This window comes from Stegodyphus dumicola, chromosome X1 (assembly GCF_044657685.1).
Source record: "Stegodyphus dumicola isolate Sdum_Otavi_A_Nest chromosome X1, ASM4465768v1".
In the NCBI taxonomy this organism is placed as follows: domain Eukaryota; kingdom Metazoa; phylum Arthropoda; class Arachnida; order Araneae; family Eresidae; genus Stegodyphus; species Stegodyphus dumicola.
In genome coordinates, this window is record NC_140780.1 from 187,225,964 (window position 1) to 187,247,126 (window position 21,163).

At 32.8% G+C, this 21,163-nt stretch overlaps 1 protein-coding gene across 2 annotated transcripts in view; it reads right to left on the reverse strand.

Moving 5' to 3' along the window:
• LOC118190982 (uncharacterized) overlaps positions 1-21,163 on the reverse strand; it is a 122,091-nt gene that overhangs the window by 9,106 nt on the left and 91,822 nt on the right. For both annotated transcript variants that reach the window (XM_035361769.2, XM_035361771.2), the window contains exon 8: positions 13,773-14,014. In XM_035361769.2, the coding sequence (XP_035217660.1) occupies positions 13,773-14,014 (242 nt within the window). The remainder of the gene's footprint in view (positions 1-13,772; positions 14,015-21,163) is intronic.

Here is a 21,163-nt window from a genome sequence, read left to right on the forward strand (position 1 = left end):
AGTTATTATCAGCTATTTCTTTTTCCCCCCCTTACTCTTGCATATCCTCAGCAGTGACCGAGTGGACATTAGCCCACGCGGATGCTGAACATTAGTAGAACATTAGTAGTTTGAGCACACACAAATGGTTTGGCTACTTAGGTGTTTTTCTTGTAGTTTCCCAAGGCATATTATAAATATGACTGAGTTTCCCTTAGAAAACCTTCCACGAATGCTTCTCTTCCCTAGGCAGATAGCCCTTGTGTGCTTTGACATGTCGAAATAAAACTTTACATTATGATTTCATGATTTTTATATGCATGCAACCAAAAAAAAAAAAAAAACCTGCTTACAGTTGAATAATTATACCGGGTTTGTACACATTTCTGCACATGGATATTAAGTACTTTTAAGGACCATTAAAAAAAAATTAAGGACCTATGAGCAAATGCGAACAGAATAAATTCAATTAAAATTATTATCTATGCCTGAACTTCACATTTGTGACACCATCCTAAAAATAAAATAGATCCGTAAGTAGGATGCATTATTATTAAACATAAACTAATTTACATAATTATTAATAAGTTTGAAAATAAAATTAACTTTATGAAATTTATCAAGTAGCATTACATATTTTACACTCATAATAGATGGAAATATTTGAAAGAAGGTAAGTGATATTTTATTTACCATTTACGAACAGTTAGCTCTATGTTTATTTAATGTCTCATTTTGCCACATGCTTGCTCAGTCTAGAGGTTTAGTAAATAGCAGGTAGATTTCATGTCACGCAGCACAGGTTGAAATGAGAAGTAAGATCATAATCAGCATGATTCATAACAGAAGACTGAATGTTATCACCGCTGCTACTTGCCTGCAGACCTGCTGATTGGAAAAAACCTAAAAGGCCATATGTAGGCATGGTTGGCAAGTTTGAAAGTTAGTTGGGCTCTGTCTGACACAGTTAGTGTCACCGTTTCATCTAGACTTCCATGGGTTGTAGCCCAATTAATATACTTTAAGGTTCCAATAAGCTACTAAAGCCCCAGAGCTGATAAGCCTTGTTTTATTTTAAGTCTCATTAGATGCAAAAAATAAGTTTTACATGAATTTTTACATTTTTGTGGTTTATCTTACACCACAGTAAGGATTAATGAAATTCAATAACTCGCTTTAATATGCAGAGATGATTTTTAAAGGCGAGCAGTTAGTTACAAATAATTAAATCAGGTAGTTACCCTTAGTCATTATAGATTTACATGACCACTATTAAATTAAAAAAAAAAAAAACATTTTCTAAAAAAGCAGTATTAAAAATCACAATTTAATAATTCACAGTTTAAAATGCATGTAATTTATGATATTGATTCTTAAATGGTATTGGGAAAATTCCACATTAAAAGCTACAAAACATGCTTTGTAACAACAACACACAACAAAAGATTTATGCATCTTTTTAATCTGAAGCCTTCCCAAACATTTTGGCTTCATTTATATCAACTTCCTTCTCTTTAAACATCTTTTCTAACAACTAGAACTCTGTTTTAATACACAAGCCAATGTTCTTACTAGCTTCTTCGTGCTTTATCTCCCAACTTGCTTTTCTCTTGATCCCAACGTGGTTTTACTTGATCTGATAAAAGTTAAATAGTCTAAAACCTTTGATAGACATGAAGCAAATTATGTCTGAAAGAAACTACAATGTCAGACAGAGGTTTAAATAAGCCTCTTTTTTAAAAAGAACATAGAACACAAAGGCATGTTCTTATGCTAACAAAATCAATTGCAGCTCGTGGTGATGTAATTAAACAAGAACAGTCAAATTCAAACTAAAAATGTGGACTAATGGTCATTTAATATGTATAGAAAGAGATCATCATGATGCATGTGGACTTAATGGTCAAAGACTACATAATTTAACTTAAAGTTGGCTCAGTAACTCTATCATATGAGAAAACAGAAATAGGAAATTATAGTATAGGCTGAAATCATAAACAACTGGGTAGTTTATATAATAATAACTGTACAATATCTTTGAAGAATAATTTTCTTTATGTATTCAGTTTCTTTCTTCAACATGTTTCCTTTCCATTTTAGAATTTTCAGACTTAATTAAGGATTTCTCTTATAAAAAAAAAAAAAAAAAAAAAAAAAAAGGCATTTAAAATGTATAGAAAAAGCTGCTAATTTTATTTCTTTGGTAATGTGAACATTCAGAAAAATATGAAATATATATGGTAAGTTGGTGTCGCAGAATTTTTAGAATTTAGTGACACACCGAGCAATAAAATCTAGACATGGCAAAACTTTTAGAATTTAGAGCAGGCATTGGAAGCAAAATTTAGAAAGGCATTAGGCAGCAGAATTTAGGATCCACGAAGATATCATCAGGTGGGAAAATGCCTAGTTCTAGCTCTATGCACGATGCATGAAAACATACTAGATGGATCTTTTAAATTTTAAGTTTTCAATTTCTTTATTAACCCTTTCAGGATGGGTGTCCCACATATGCATTCCCTAAGAACGTCTCTTACATTCGGGCATCCCATCCACGCATCACTATAGATTGCAAGAACGCGTGATGCATACACGCATTTTAAGCTGAAACATTTTTCTGAAGACCACTAGATGGCATCTTTTGAATTGAGCACGGTTTTAGGTTCCTGACCTTGAGTTTCATATATTCTGCCTGACTTTGGTATTTTACTCATCAACTGTTGCAAGGGTGGAGCAGAAAGCGTAAACAGAAGTGGGCTCTTTAAACTGCTACGTGCTGATATAAACATTTGCTTGTCTGATTTATATCCAATTCCTTTTTTTTATTCTATTCCTTTCCTCTACTATGTATGGTCTTTTAGGGTTACTATGTGGAGTCCTGTTACGTTTTGTATTGCCTTCAGATATATTTCTGTTTCTTCTCTTTTTATTTCGGAAAGCCTCACCTCCACTCTATTACGGCGAGAAGGCGTTATTTTTCAGAGGAAGAATACCCTTGTATGGTTAATGAACCATTTACTAACACAGATGAGAGTGATGATTCATTTTCTAAAGAGTTAGAGAGTGATACTTTTTCTAAGAATTAGAAAGTGATAATTCTCAGTGCTTTGAGATTCACCACAGTCTTCATTTTAAATTTTGTTACTTCTTACTGTAAATAGTCTTTATTGGGTTGTTTTATTAATTTTAAACTTTATTTATATTTTATATTGGATTTTTACCAATTAAAACTTTGGAATAATTTGAATAGCGCTTCCAAAAATTATTTTACAAGATAAGCAATTTTTTTAAGTATATTTTTATGTAAAATAAAGAAAAAAGGTTATTAAGTGTTAATTTTAACATATATAAGAGCTCAAGTAATAATTTAAAATGATACCAAAAATTACGATGCTAGAAGTGAAACTTTTTTTTTTTTTATAAAATTAGGCTTCGGTGCAAAACCTCTGTCCTGTACGGTGACAGCCTTTGATTCCCTTCCATCTCGCATGAGCGTCTTAAACAAAGGTGCGCTGTCACAAAAGGGTTAATAAAAAATATCCTTTTATTTTTTATCAAACGCCTATCCATGTGATACGATTAGAAGCATTTTTGATGGTTTCCATGCTTGCGTCTAGTGAAAAGTAGAGAAAATAAAGGGAAGATAAAAATATTAAGAAAAATATTCTAGTATCAGAAGTAAAACATTCAAATATTATGTTTTCATTGCTCTTTCAGAAGTTCTCTACAACATAAGAAATTCATCGCAAAATTTTTGGTAAAAATACATCCATTGCATGCTAATAATATGGAGACATTTTTCATTTTCTCACATATTTCTTTTAATCTTCTAGAATCAAGGGTCTATAAATCTAGCCTTCGATTCCTTCTAAACTTTCCAAGCTGCAATGCCTAAAGTCCTAAAGAAAAATTATCCCTACCAATTGTGTAACAGCAAAAAGCCAGAAATATTTTTTTTTGGGGGGGGAAGAGGGAAAAGGGCAAAATTAATTTTATAGAGAAAACTGATGCATATTCTGAGACAATTACATGGGAAAAACATTTGCTATGAAAAAATTAAGGAGACATTTTTAATTATATAGCTAATTGTGCTTTTGCTAAGATCTGTTTGGTAAACTGTACTTTATAGCATTATACTTTGTTGATTTTTCAGATTCAAAATATTGTATAAGTTGCCAAAATAGAATTTTATATAATATGGCAGCGAAAAATAAAAATGTTTTATTTTAATGTTATTTTTTAAATATAATTTCAATATATAACCATTATTTTAATGAAATTTATCAATGTTACAATGTTTTAAAATAAATCGTTGAAAAATTCTTACATCTGGGAATTAAAAATTTTCTATGGAAACTGATCTTAAAATTGCCAAAATGTTGGTAAGATACCAAATTTAGAACCGTTTAATAAAAGAATTAAAATCCCCAAAAGTAAAAGCCTTGCTCCGAAACTTGATCATCCCACCGTTTATATTAGAAATAGGAACAAATTATAACCCATGAATCCATTCATCACTTCATAAGGTAACCTAACCATATATGTCAGCATATCACCTAAAATATTCCTCCAAATTGCTAATCAATGCTCAAAATGGCAGTTGTAAAAACAGACAGAAATTTCAGATGATTAAAATTAAGGACCTTCTGCGGATTTTGGCCAAATTTAAGGACTTAAAGACAAAAAATCGATTCAAAAAAAAAAAAAAAAAAACTAAGGAGTTTTAAGGACTCTTAAGGACCGTACAAACCTTGTTATAGTTTTACACAAAAATATAACATTTCAATTGAAATTCAAATTTTATGGATTAGAAACAAGTTAGTTATCAAAATATTCACAAATAAATAAATCAGCAATTCTTCTAAAATTAAAAATATTATGCTAGTATAGAATTTTAAAATTGAAAGGCAATACAGTACAAAGTCCGTAATCCGGACGTCCATTATCCAGAATGATCTATAATCCAGACCTCAAAGGCTACAAACTTTTTTTTGTATGCTTTACGCATGTGCATTTAATGTATAACAGATGGTGTAAGCTAAGCTAAAATAATCTTTACTGATTATTTTAAGGATTATTTACTGATTCAAGGCCTTTCAATTTATGTTGCAGACTGCGCTGTTCCTTAATCTTGTAATTGGATCCGGCTTATTATTTTTTGCAGACTGTTAGAGCAATTTCATAAAAATTAAGCTTGAACTTACGATAATGTCAAAACGAGTTCCAATTCTGGAGTTGCCAAAGGATCATCTACAAAGCGAAAGCATGTTTTAATGTCCATCAAACAAAAAGTGAAATTGCTGCAAAAAATGGATAAAGGCATATCCGTCTCAGAGTTATGCGATAACTCAGTCACTACTATAGCTATCATCGCCAAACTTTCTAGGATTCTTTTCTGGGTCCTGGAAAACGTCAACGTCCTTTTTCCAAAAAAAAAAGTAGCTAAAATCAGAGATATTAATTAAAAACTCAGAAAACCGATACTTTTTGCCCTGATTTTTCTGAGTGGCAACAGTCTCACAAGCTGGAGATGAAAATCTGCTTTATTTTGAAAGTTATTGCCATTGCTTGCTTTCAAATTCTAGAGCTAAACAATGAAATAAAAATAGCACTGTCAAACATTGAGTCAGTCCATAAATTCAAATGCATTTGTTTGGTAAATTTTTAAATAATATAAAGACACAATTTAATATTTTAATCAATTACATATTTTCCTCCGTTATCTACAATGTTTTGCCATCTTACAGGCAGCTTTTTTATACCATTGCTGTAGCAAGACTGGTTTTGATGCAACAAAACTTGGAAGTACATTGTGTACATCCTGTTTAGAATTATTTTCCCAGTAAAAAAAATTGTAAGGCACAAAATAAGTGAAAATCACTTGGGACAATAGCTGGGGAGTAAGCAGGACGTGGCAAAAGCTCCCAATTCAATTCACTAATTTTTTTGCAGCGTTGTTCAAGCCATATGCGGTGTAGCGTTATCATGATGAAACAACATGTTCTTGATATTCACCAATCGTGAGCATTTTTTGATGATTTCTGAGTTTAGACAGCAAAGTTGTTCACTATAACTTTGTTGTTAACTCCTGAATTAATCGTTTGATTTGGTTCTAACAGTTCAAAATGTCCTGAATGGGATTAATCATCAATGCTGCTTTTTCCAACTTTAAATTTTTTAACCCATTTCTGGGCAGTCCTTACACTAATAGTGTGTTCATCATGTACACTATTAATTTTTATCGCAGCACACCTGGTAGATTCACCACACAAGAATAAAAAATGTAGCACAGCATGTTTGTACCAATTACCTATATTCATCTTCTATAGGTACTAAACTAATTATTATTACTATATTAATCTTCTATGGGTAACTACAACGTTCGATATTTACGAAAGTTCGCGATGAACTGAATAATATGTTATGTCAAATGATGAAAAGTTTCAACTAGTTCAAAATTGTATTGTTTTAATAAATGTGTCATAGTGAATTCCACGCATACTCTTAATGCGCATGAATTTATGGACTGATCCGATACATCATTCCCAATTTCAAAAATTTGTGGGAAACCATTTTGATTATTTCCACCTTTATAGAACTTTAATCAGACAAAATATTAATTAAAAACTCTGAAAGCGCTAATTTTTGGCCTCATTTTTTTCCAGTTTCAGCAGTCTCAAGTGTTGGAGACAAAAATGCTTTATTTTGAAAAGTGTTGCTACTGCTCGCTTTCAAATTGTAGAGTTTGTTAATAAAAAATTTGTAAGTTTTACAAAATCCATACATATAAAGAAAAATGTCTCTTTATGTGTTTGTTTGCTTGCATTATTGATTTCTGATCAATTATGATAAATTTTTTGCCACATGTAATTGACTAAAATTGCATATAGATGAAAATATTGGATGGAACTTGAGCTTTTACGCCCAATTAATTAGAAAGACGAAAATCATTAAAAACTGTGTGCCATTGTTGCTGATATAATGAGAGAATTAGCTTATTTTTCTATCAAAATTTTTTATGTGGGCTCCATATCGCAACTGAAGACTATGAATCGTATTTTTTGCATCGTTATTAGAGATGGATTACCAGCAGTACCATTCTCTCTGTTGTTAGACGCATTACTCTCAATCTAACTTAATTGGCATTGGATAATTCCACTAGAAGGGTATAAATACGACCACTGCACCTGTTTGCCCTCAAAATTGATTGAGATCTTGACTAAATCTATCCACCCCCCAGGGGATGACATAGAGAACTCTGTGAAGCTACTGGCTAGGATCTGTACCTAGGCAGTCTTGGCCATGGTTGTATAAATTTTATGAACCTAGTAGCACTAGAGGCCCTGAAAAGGTCACTTGTTGGCCAACCCAGTGGTCAGGCAATTCCTAGAGCAGAGAGGCTCTAGTAACCCGGAGGGTTAGTGCTCTGGATACGCTGAGGTACGGGTCTCTCAGCGACGGGCAGATAGCAAAACAGTCAACGACAAAAAAGGGCGATGCATCTTTTTCTCCAAGGTGCGAGGGTGGAGGTTGAACCTCCGTGCCGGGTTATACAGGGTTCGTAGCCACATTTTAGTTAGAAAAATAAGCACCTATAAGCACTTTTCAAGCACATTTTAAAGAAAAAATAAGCACCTATCTAATTACATTATACACAACTGCATAACCTTAAAAGAAAAATTAGACTTGTAATTTAAAATATGAGAAAGGCAGTATTTATTAAGAGGAGGAGCATTACCTAAACCATGGAAAACAATTACCTTTTTTTTTAAAAAATTTTAAATAACAGTTCAATTTACAGAGCTGGTTTACAATGAGTGAAAAAAAAAACTAGCAGAACTAATCTATATTATAAGATTAAATGATGAGATTTTAGTTCAAAATATAGAAAATAAATAATAAACCAAATTTATTGTATTTGCTTGGCATCTAATAATAAATGCAATTTATTTTTCCGCTCATATTAATATTTAAATAATTCAACTTAAATCAAAATTCTGAACGTTTTCTAAATTTTCACTGTATAACAGTTTTCCCTTAACAGATATTGCAAGCTAAGTAATTTAAGTAAAAAAGACGAACATTTTCTGAAATTAGAAGACGGGAAATTGCTTCATGCAGTCATTCCTCCTTTAATAGTAAAAGCTTAACTAACCTGCATACCCGGAAATGCCGAATATTTAGGATAGTCAAGCGTAACTGGAAAAACGGGAGCGGGAGTGGGAGGTAGATTGTAACCGCTGTTCTTTAGATTTTTCAGCTAAATAAATGCTTTTGGCATTTATGAATAGACCAATGTAAATATTCTGCTTAGCAAGCACAGTAAAACCCTTTTAAGTGTTCGTAAACAAATCTCCCACTGAGCATCAAAATGCAAATCTGCAAAATATCGCAAACGTTATTGCCCAATACGTGCGCCGTAATTTTTCCATATGTGATATTACTCAATCGGAATCAACAGCTGCCGGTATTCGGAGAATAAAGAACTACATAAAGGAAAAGAAAGAGACTTACTAATCTGGGTGTTTCTGATTCTAATTTTCAACAGACTGCGTTAAATTTCCGGAATAGAATCAATCTTCGCTTAGGTTAGGTAGACCGCAAAAACTTTTAGTCTTATTCAAGTCAGATTGGACAGTGACAAAAAAAAAAGTCCGCTGCTTCAATATTAGAGATTTTGTGAAGAAAGGGGAGAACCTCCCAACCTCTGTACTGTATAATGTATTGGGAAAAAAAAAAAGAAAAAAAATATTTTGACTATTCGATTACTTTCCTTTTATTTAAGCCATTCCGAATATTATTCCTTAGAAAGCTAATCTGTGTAAAAACACACCCATTTTTTGGAAGTTTATCTATACTTCACCAGTTACTGCAACTATATTATTATAAATATTCATGCATATGCTCATAATATAAGCATAACGATCATAATAAACACGAATATGAACTGATCACACGGAACGAGAATGCAAATTATTAAAATCTTGATAGAAATTCAAACATGTGTAGTATTTGGGTAGGAGGAAAAAAATACCGAATGTACCAGAATTTTCTACCGTTTTCGCAATTCTTTGACCAATAGAACTATGTGCACCTGTCTGTACTCTCGCGTGCACCATAGGTTACGTTAATGCAGAGAAAGGGGGGGGGAAGCAATTTCCGGGAGTATGATTCACCATCTGACGTTGCATATAAGGAAGAAAAGTTGTTTATTTAGTTTCGGCTTTGGTACGGGTAAAAAATGTGCGTTCATTAAAAAAAAAGAAGGATTAAAAAAAAGCACTAAAAGCAAAAAATAAGAACTAAAAACAAAAAAATAAGGGTTTTAAAGAAAAAGTAAGCACCTATAAGGGCCTTTATATTTTATTTTCAAATGTAAGGACTTATAAGCACTTGTAAGAACCGATATGAACCCTGGTTATAAGGGGCGAAGGAACTCGTAATGCGGTTCAGTCTTGCGAGGTGAGGAACGGCCAATTCATAGAAATCTATGCCAAACACAAGGTTGGGTTGTTGCTTCGCTAATTTTGTTTCAATGTGGTGGGTTTCTCTTCTGTTTTAACTTGCCAAACTTTACAAAATACATATAACCACTTCCTTTAACCCATTAGCCGCTGGTGTTGCATTGACACAACGGTCAAAATAAATGTGTATAAAAATATAACTACCTAAGATATTTTATACCAGCAGATGATTTTGTGTAGAGAATATTATGAAGATTATATCTGTAAAAAAATATTTGCCTTCAATAATCATTTTGTTTATATAATTAATCTCATACTTTAAGCAAAATTTAAGCAAAAGTTTCGACCGGGTATTTTTGCTGAAAATATTTAACGAAAGAATCGCTGTCTTTATGAGTGATCTATTTTTAGTCAAGGTCACTGTTTTTCAGAACATTACATCAGTCAGATGTTTATATTTGTGTTGGGAAAGGGAAAACAGGTGTTGCGTTGACGCAACGTCAGCAGGAAACTGGTTGTCAATCTCCTTTTTTCACTCATTCCTTTCGATGTTCTGGTTGTTTAAAAATGCCTAGAACGAGGTATCTTACATTAGAAGGAGCCGTTCAAAATTTTTTGATGAAGAAAGAGATGATTATCATGTTAATAATGACCAGAATGAAACTGATATTGTTGTTGTTCCCACAGAAATTGCAGTGGCTAGTGACGAAGAAGAAAGGAATGGCAATGTTTTAAATAATGATAATGATATTTTACCAAATGATACTGCTGGGTAAGTTGAAATTCACGTAAGTTTCAGCTTTCTAAAAGCAGTTATAGTCATACTAAAAAGTTTAAAAAGCAGAAGACTGAAATCTTGAAGTGGATAAAAAAGGAACTGTTAGTTATGTCTCAGGAAGAACATGAAGAAAGAGATGGGAGAGAAATCATAAAAGACAAAACAAAAGGTAAAAATAGTGCCTCTCTTCTCGTTGAACAGACAAATATATATGATCAGGGGAAAAAAAAAAAATGCCCAGAATTTATTGCATTTGAAGCCTATATGAGAAAATTTATTGGAATATTATTGCTTACAGGATATCATTCTTTAACTCAAGAAAAAAATGTATTAGTCTTTTGACAAGGACATTTCTGTTCCTGTTGTACGAGAATTGATATCACGTTTGCAGTACAGGAATATGAAGCAGAATTTGCATTTGGCAATAGTCAAATTGATAATACTGATAAATTATATGAGGTGAGACCGTATCTAAACTTACTAAATATCCCCACTTTTTACTACTAAAAACAAAGTCTCTTTTAGATTTCTGATGCGAGAATGCATTATTCCTTTTGCAAACTCCTATTGAGTGTGTAGAATTAGCCAGAAATGGATCAGCAACAGGAAGACGTAGTAAATTCAGCATTCAAAAACCATTGCATGGAGATGGTAGACATTTTATCGTAAAGTCCATTGATAACAAAAGACTTTGTTGTAAAGAGTACCATAGCCAGACTGTTTATAGATGCAAAATATGTAATGTAGCTTTACATCATGATTGTAATCAAGCTTTTCATGCTTGAATCTTTCAAATGAAATCATCTGTATTTGTAAAAGAAATGCAATGTATTTTAATATTAAATTAATTACAAGTAAAGTGATTTGTAGATTTATAAAATGTTACACAGCTAAAAAGTAATCCTGCGCTCCACTCAAAAGAAACATCACACGAGTACAGTCCTACTCACTAAACATCCGTAGTTTTATTCCGCTGACGATGTGCGAACGCAACACTCGCTTTTTACACAGGTAAGAGCATTTTTTTTTTAATTTTCAATGTAAATTTATGGTATAAATGCTTAATTTAATACTTGTTGTTATTTTCATGAGAAAAGAAACATTCCTTGTAGTTTTAGCGGTTAATGGGTTAATAGTTATCATAACATATTTCTTCTCTGTTGTAATAATTTTATAGCATAATCAAATTCACTTTAATTTTTTATTAAATAACTTTAAATATTGTAAGTATAAATAGATAAAATCACACACCAAACTCAGAACAATATTCAGTAATTACACCTGCTTTTTATAGCACCAATTCTGCAATAAAGCATTGTTTTTCAATCCAGCAGCTCTGCTTCAGTAACTGATCTTCTGTGTCTTGTTTATTTTATTTTACTGTGGATATTGGTACTTTATTGCATGTTTAATGCCAATAGTAGCAGTAGCCCATAAAATGCATTTTTGACATGTCTATATACCACCCTATTTTTTTGTGCAGCTTAAATTCAAGAGAATATACTGCAATAAAATTTGGTTAAAAAAGCAGTACATAAAAATCCTCGATGTGATGTTGCATTAAATGAATTGCCTGAAAGAGCAATTAAACATCTCATATCATAGTAACATAACTAAGTGCACACTTCCAATTCCAGGGTTTATATTTTACATGGAAAAGAGACCTATTATTAGATAAATATTACTACTGTAGAGAATGGATTTTCATAACATACACTAAAGAATATGATGAACAGTAAATTTCATACATGATAAATATAGTAAGCATCTTTGACAGCTTTTAATTTTTCAGTTGTTTCAAGTAATTTATAAGATTGCCACTCCCCTCTGATGCACATGTTTGCAAAATGCTTGAAATAATGTAAAGTGACAGTTATTTTCTGTTTTAATGATAAAATTATTTAAACTTTCTAGATTCTAAAGATGCATGTTGCAACTTCTACAGTGGCATTTACACCTGACTTTATATTACTCCATTCTAATCCATACCAAATCAGAAAAGGGTAACCTTATGTATACTCAATAAGGTCTATTTTCAGAGACTTATAAACCCTAATGAATATACTCCATTTGCAAAATTTAAATTTCCATTTAAAACAAAATTAAGCAGCTAATTACAATGAAAATTTATGCTCTTACCACAGCAAAGCATTAGATACCTTTTATTTTAGCACTATAAAAAGTTCACATCAAATGCAGATTATTTTCTGGGGTTCAAATGGAATCCTAAACCACAGCCCTTCATGGAAACCAGAAATAACACACATTTCATTCCAACTAGCTGGCTTTCTTGTATCAGTCCTCGCTTAAAAATGAAAGGTTCAAATTTTTAAATCAAATACATTATACCACAGTTAACACTGTAGCAATGTTTTGCTGACTAGGAATGAAGGTCTTTTTATGTTACTTGATACACCATTGTAAATGCTCTCCAACTGTTTTCCATTTACTCAAGAAAGACCGCTTTTTTTCTACATTTTCTTTCATTTAGATTTGGTCTTCTAAATAAAGAATAAAACAATATGTTTATACGACTTACACTGCTAAAAGTAATAAACCTCATGATGCTTTCATAAATTTAACTAGCATATTTAATTTGATCATTAATAATGCTTAAAATTACAATATGTTTGAAAAGAAATCAAATTTTTTTAAACATTCATGCTCTAATGCATTTTCTAGTTGGTTTGAAACAACCTGTACAGAAATGCATACAATCAAGGATTTTCTAAAGAAGGATTTTAATATGTAAATAGTTTAAGTACAACTATGTGGTATAAATTTGGCATGCAACATCATCAAACACTGTGAAGACTAAGATATGATGTTGTAGCTAGCATGAAACAGCATTTCTGCAGACCTCACACATACATGCCATTTAACGTTGTATACTCTCTGAATAAGGAGGCAGGAGACAAGTTTGGACACCTGAGTAACCATTTGTGCATACTACTTAACTGTGTCAACAAGCTGAGAAAAAGAGGTTGAAGAAGTGATACACGGTGGGGGTCCATCGTGCATTAATGTCACAGCAGCAAATGCTTGCCCTTCTTCTTTTAGGATACAGATAACACTGACTTTGAACCAGTAACTATTTCAAACTCAAAGATTTTCTTGAGCAAAAATGATCCCATCATCAAAGATACAATTCAAGTTGGGAAATACTGTTGTAATTTTTCTGTAGAGAGCATTTATGACTTCGAAGTATTGCATATGTTCAAAGATCAAAATGTACAATTTCCTACATAATAGTTATAACTTACTTCAGCCATCAGCAATATTATTTTTACTATTTTGAATTGTACTATTTCACAAGTCTTTATAGAAAAAGCAGTTACTAAAGTATTCCTCGATAACATTCTACATGGAAAAGTAGCTTACTCAGTTTTTGAGTACATTTAATTTTTTAAATATAAAATTGCAGAAAAGTGGGAAACGAAAGACTACATTATGCAAAATTGGCAGGTGAAGGGCAGCCTTAAATTCTATACCTGCTTCTTTGCTTATAAGCACAGAGTGTAACTAATAAACATAAGTAAAGCAAAACTTACCACCATCCATATGTGCAATAGCTTTCTCAGCATCATCAGAACTTTCAAACTCAATGTATGCAAATCCTCTAGATAGGTGTGCATGAATTCGATCCGGAGGCAAATCCACATTCTTAATGGTTCCATACAGGCCAAATATTTCAGCCAAATGATCTTTATTCACATTTCTGGACAAGCGACCAACATGGATTTTCTTTGGACGAGGACTAGAGCTCTTTTTCTTACGTTTTACTGAAGCTGACCTAATGGGGAGGGGAGAAGAAAAGCCTTAACATCACTTTGCATCAAAAGCAAAACTAGTAATTTTTGTGACGGGCAGCATATAGGCTGCTTAAATAAGTAGTCAAATACCAAAAATTCGCCAATTCCTGAAATCCCTGTTGCCTCTCAAAATATAAACATTCAGTTTATTGGTTCCAGAAACCACACCCTTGAGTACAAAACATCGAAGAAAAAATACTTACCGAATGATGACGTCATAATTACTGAATAATAATTAGTCATAACAGAAATACCAAATTATTGACATTATGATAAAAGTTTTTTCCCCTTTAATCTGCATCGAGGTAAAAAAGCCGATGATTCACTCACCTTTTCTTTCAAGTTCACAATTCACATTGTTGTATTTTCTGAGCTTTGTTATTTCACGAGATTATTTAGTGCTGTCTTTTTTTTTTTTTTAAATTCGGATATTTTGTGGATGATTTGAGACTATGTTAAATTTCAGCCATTTTTAATTCAACTACAGATTAGAAAGGCACTCATGATTTTACTGCTTGCAACGTTGAAAAACGTAAACACGTTGCATTGACGATAATGCCAAAAGTGCAAATTCTGCAAAAGATGGAGACAAGTGCTACTCCTCGGTTTATAGCAGAATCGTATGGAATTGCGATAAAATTGTGTATGATATACAGAAAAATAAAGAAAGGCTGTTGAAATTTTACAGCAACAGTGATTCTAACACCGGAATCCGAAACCGGAAACCTTTGTATGAGGCAAAATCGGCAAACCTCGATGCTGTATATATATAATACAATGAGTAATATAATCAGTTTATATATGTAATAATAATTTAATGCATATAATAAGTTACTGCAATAATGTATATAATAATTTAATTAAATGTATCTGATACGCCTAATTTATTTTGCACTTTTAGTCTGAAAAGTATGATTTATCTTTTCTGTCCTGAAATCCGCAAAATCTTAAAAATCCGCACAACCTCTGGTCCCAAGCTTTGTGGATTTCTGGAATTTTACTGTAATTAAAAAGCAATTAATAATCATGGTGATAACACAAAAAATTGAGCCAACAGAGATAGATGGTAAATAAGCACAGCCTAACTACTACCAGGCAAATGGGGCAGAAGATGCAAGCAAACAGATGCAGACAAAAAGAAATGCCAATAAGGAAGCTAATGACCCAAAAAAACATAGGTCTATAAACAGCAGATAATCCAGAAAACTTTTAATAAAACTAAAGTGCAAGTACAGTAAGACTCCACTTAACGCGGGGGATACGTTCCATCAAAGTAGAGCGTAATGCGAAACAGCGCTAAATGAGATCTTTACATGTAAATATTGGGGTTAGGGGAAGATGGCTAGGAAATTGGTTAGGTATTAAATTTAAAAAGTATGTTTTTTTAATAAAAATAAAACCAAACATTTATTTCTTAAAGCCCAAATTAATACCACATTATTATTTCTTGCAAAAATAAAAACAAAATATAAATAACAAAACGAATATTCTTAAAAAAAAATAAATAAAAAAATACAATTTTCAGTCATATTTAGTTAGCCTTCCGCATTTTCAGTGTTCTGCCTTTTTGTGACAAAAGCATCTAAAGTTGTTTGCCTTTTTCTTTTGCGTTGTTCTCTTAAAAGTTCTTCATAAACGGGTAGAGCATCTCTAACACCACGCCTTACTTTTGAGCTCCTGTCAAAATTCGGATAATTTTCAATGAATTGATCCATTATTTCAGTTATGGTAGACAAACTCCTTTTTACAAACGCCAACGAAAGTTCTTTTTGCTCTTCTTCTGAATCACTGCTGTCAACATTTTTGTTTTCTTCTTGTTCAGTTAATTCCTTGAGCTCATCATTAGAAAGACTAGCCGCTGCTTCTTGAATTATTTCTTCAACACCTTCCACATTTACCCCTTCAAAACCGGTTTGCTTCGTTAATTTCACTATCTCTTCCACTATTTCATCCACATCGACAGAGTGTCCAACGTCATCGCTCTTACTTAAATCCGGCCAAATATTCTTTCATACTCCTTTCAAAGATCTTTCTGTTACCTCATTCCAAGAAAGGCCTATGTTTTCTACAGCATCCACGATGTTGTAGTTTTTCCAAAATTCTCTTATGGACTGGTTCTCTTCTCCATCTGTTTTTTCAAACATTTGCTTAAAGGTTCGCCGCAAGTAATAAGCCTTAAAATTTGATATAACGCCTTGGTCCATTGGTTGAATTAAGGCAGTTGTGTTAGGCGGCAAGAAAACCACTTCGACTGGAATGCAAGTTGTTAAGTCTGATAAATTTATTGGGTGGCTTGGAGCATTATCAATTAACAGAAGTGCTTTTTGTTCAAGTTTTTTAATTTCGCAATAACGTTTAACAGACGGGCAGAAATGTTCAGTGAACCAATCCTGGAAAATTTTCGCAGTTATCCATGATTTTTTATTAGACTCCCAAATTACAGGTAAAGTTGATTTAGATATGCCTTTCATCGCTCTTGGGTTTTTGGAATGGTAAATTAGTAATGGTTTTAATTTAAAATCTCTGCTTGCGTTACCACCTAGTAGAAGGGTTAAGCGATCTTTTGCAGCTTTAAATCCTGGTGCTCGTTTCTCTTCACGGGATAGAAATGTTCGTTTCGGCATTCTTTTCCAAAACAAGCCTGTTTCATCAACATTAAAAACCAATTCTGGAGGATAGTTTCCTTCTTCAATTATTTTTTTTAATATCGCTGGATATTCAGCCGCCGCCTTTGTATCACCACTTGCGCTGCTTCTGCTGTAATCTTTATGTTGTGAAGGTTATTTCGATGTTTAAATCTATTAAACCATCCTCTACTAGCAACGAAAGTTTCACTTTTGTCAATTGTCTCAGCCTGAATGTAATTAAAAATTCTTCTAGCTTTTTCCATTTTGATAGATTGGCTTAATGGCATATTGCGGTCAATTTCGTCGTCAATCCATATAGACAGTCGTTTTTCTATTTCCTCTATGATATTATTTCTAGAACGGGTAATTCTAGTTGCAGTTGCCAATGACAGTATTTTTTCTTTATTCTTCATGATGGTCCTTATTGTTGAAGTTGGCAAATTCAATGAAGCACTAATTAGAGTTTGACGTTCACCAGAATCTAATCTTCTAATCACTTCCATTTTAGTTTTGAGTGAAATGCTTTTTCTGGTTGCTTTCTTTTCTTTTTCATTATCACCCATAGTAAAAAACCAAAGATCAAAATATTTGACACTGTAATATAGTATTAAATATGTAAATTAATACCTACTTACAATAATGTCAACAAATGTTTCCAATAATAAAAATATGTCTGTACAATACTGCACCAAACAAGAAATACAAGTACACTCTTTCGGATATGTATTTGAAACCTATCGCTGCATAATATTTCGGGGAATCTCCATATGCTGCGAGCGATTTCGTGGAATCCCCGGGTTGAAATAAAAGAGCGCTAAACCGAAACAGCGTTAAGCGGGGTCTTACTGTATTAAAGTAAAATGAGTATAAAAAGACCCAGGCCTAACCAAAAACAACTATATACATTACACAAAAACAAGTTAATTTTGGGTCGAAAGCCTTTAGCTCCTCAATAATGTGAAATGATATATATATACTTTAACAAATTAGCACTTTTTTTTTTTACTTTTGTAGATGAGATGAACCTTACTGACGTTTAGGTCGAATGATTTTTGGAACTCATCAAAACTTTTACAAGTTCAGAGATGTGACTAAAGCTAGCATGCTTCACTTTGGGAGATGTCACTAAAGCTAACATGTTTCCAATTTTGGAAATTTGTTCACTTAGGATTTTATATGTAGTGACTGAAGTTGTGCTAAAATACTGCTAAAATTTTTGGCGACCCCCTGCTGCAGGTCCCGCAACCCCACAGTTTAAGAAACCCTGTTTTAATTGATAATACAGATTGCAAAATAAGGTACGATTTAAGATTATGTGATGGAACTGTCTAACAATTATTTTTCAGAGTTACAAGAAATAAAAATGCAATACTTATGCCATTTCAAAAATAAGATCTCTTGAGAAAAAGCTGAATTAATCCATAATTCTCTCAATAACTACTGGAGAGATTTCAATAATTTTTTAAAAATAATTTTGGCAACAGTTAAAAATTAAACTTGTAGCTCAGGGAAAAAATAAAATCTATGAAATTAAAAAAAAAAAAAAAAGAAAAATGTAGTATGTTTTTATTGAATACTACTACTTTAATACTTCTTTCTACCTGTTACAACAAGGTTGACTGTGATGGTATTCTGAATTACAAAGTAGATCAGCTGATTTGCTCAAACACATCTTTGTAGTACACTTCTTTGAACAGTTTACATTTTCTGAGTCCTTGTCTCCCAACTGCAGTTTTTTTACTACTTCATGCACAGTTATTTCTTCTGGACTAACTTCTTCAATGTTTCCAAAATTTTCTTTAAAAAATGAAAACTGGTTTCTTGCGTACAACCATTCCAATTTACCAAACTTAGTACAACAACATAAAACTCATCTTTAATATCTGTAATAATGGCTATTACTGATTTTGAATCCATTTTTGACCTATCAATTTTTTAACATTTTAGTAGATGCAATCTTCATCTTCTTTGCCTGTTTCTCATGTCTTTTCTTAGCTGTCTCTCGAAACAGTTTCACATTTTGAACTTTGTTGACAATTGCATCCGTTATAATTATTTCTAAGTCCTCACCAGTGACCATGTTATTAATCAAATTATGTGGCAAATTTGAGCAAGGTCCCAGTTTCAGAGGACAACCAAACATAGCTTTGCAAAGTGAATATTTGATTCCCTCGTGACATACTTTGTTTTTCATTGCTTAAACAAATTTTAATCTTTCCGACTACAGTTCTGTCTTATTTGTTTCCATCCATGTTGCCAACACGTAACCAACATCTCAGTTCGTCCATTTGACAGAACCTTGCGATTGACTATGTCTCGGTTTACCATGAACTATCTTTAATATCACTCCAAATTCCACATAAACTGTTTATGATATGGTTACAAAATTCCCTTCCATTGTCAGAACAGAGAATGTTTGGGGCTTCAAAAGTTGTGAAAACATCCAGAAGGTAATCAGCTCTTTTAATGTGTAGATTTCAGAGTAGGACGAATTTTGTAAGATGATCTTGATGTATTAAAATGAATTTCGTATGATGATCAGGATTGGACTGTATCTATTAGGTTGGCATCGAGAATTCATTTTGCTATGCACAACTGGCTTGATTATAATCCCTTTTTTCAGTTTTTTTTTTTTTTTTTTTTTTTTTTTTTTTTTTTTTTTTTTTTGACATGGTTCACATAGTCTCAAATGTGTGATGATAGATTCTATGGTTACATTCTTGTACTTGTGAATTCAGTTCATTAATCATATAAGTTCTTCCACCATGACCGACTGCAATATGAGCATTGTATACAATATTGAAAACTTCATCAATTGTAACATAATATACAATGTCTGCTTTTTCTGTAGATAGCAGTTCTATAAATTTGTTCACTCCTCCAATATTTAGAATATCATAAGCATTTGAACATTCTGTAATGAACTGTTTGTTTTTCCTTCATGCATTTTGCTTCTTTCACTTCATTTATTAAAGAAAATTATTTCTCATTTATTAAATAAAAGCTATTATCATGCTTAATTTTTAGAGATTCAGACAAAATATCGTAAAAATTTTGCCGCATAACATCAGTCATTTCCTTTCAGCAGTTCATGGTAAAAAATATGTTAAAATGGAAACAAACTGCTTCTATTTTAGATGGTAGCTACTTGTTTGAATTCACTCAAAGCTAGACTGCAAATGGCACAAATAAGGAGGGGCAAGAACAGAAAAGTATTGCGACAGAATTTGTATGTGTAGGTTTATTCAAGGTCGATTTAAATCCCTCATTTCGGACTTTTACCGGAAAGCACTGGTAACCTTTAGGTTTTACCACAAAGGCTTAGTAAAAGGCAGAATTGGAATTACATTAAAGCATAACAAACTTTAACCAAGCCACTTTGGTAAAGGCTAGATCTTACTGGTAAAACCTATGATTTACCAGACTACAGGCTTTTAGAGTAATATATATACTAACACAGAGTTCAAAAATAAATAAAAATACAGAAAATGAATTCAAAATAATTTCAAACTGTTTTTAATCCTTACTGACTTTAGTGAGATTACTATGAATAACATAAGCATTTAAAAAAGCTATGGACTCAGGATTTATTGGGAAATTATACATTTTAATGCTTGAAAATTCAACTTTTAACAAACTTGTGTGGCATTAAAGGTTCTGCTATACAAATCACAACAAATCAAACACTATGCATGGTGTGACAGAGGATAAAAGGTATTGAGCAGTACACTGTGGCAAAAGTCATGGGATAGCAATATGCAAATATACAGATGGCAGAAGTATCGCGTAGAAAATGTATAAATGTGAAGTGCTTTGGCAGGGCTTTCATTTGTGTTCCAAGTTATTCATGTGAAGAGGCTTTGACGTGATTATGGCCGCCCGACGAGAATTAACAGACTTTGAACGCGGAATGGTAGTTGGAGCTAGACGCATGGGTCATTCCATTTCAGAAATCGTTAGGGAATTCAACGTTCCGAGATCCACAGTGTCAAGAGTGTGCCGAGAGTATCTAATTTCAGGCATAACATCCCACCATGGACAGCACAGTGGCCGACCACCTGCACTTAACGACCGAGACCAGCGACGTCTGCATAGAGTTGTCAATGTTCACAGACAAGCAACACTGCGTCAAATAACCGCAGAAATCAATGTGGGACAAACGAGGCACATGTCTGATAGGACAGTGTGGCAAAATTTGTCTTCCTTAAGCTATGCCAGCAGAAGACCGACTCGAGTGCCTTTACTGACAGCACGACATCGCCTGCAGCAACTCTCGTGGGCTCGTGAGCATATCAGTTGGTCCCTAAACGAATGAAAAACCGTGGCTTGGTCAGATGAGTCACAATTTCAATTGGTAAGAGCTGATGGTAGGGTTCGAGTGTGGCACAGCCCCTACGAAGCCATGGACCCAAGTTGTCAACAAGGCACTGTTCAAGCTGGTGGTGGTTCCATAATGGTCTGGGCTGTTTTTACATGGCATGGACTCAGTCCTCTGGTGCAAAT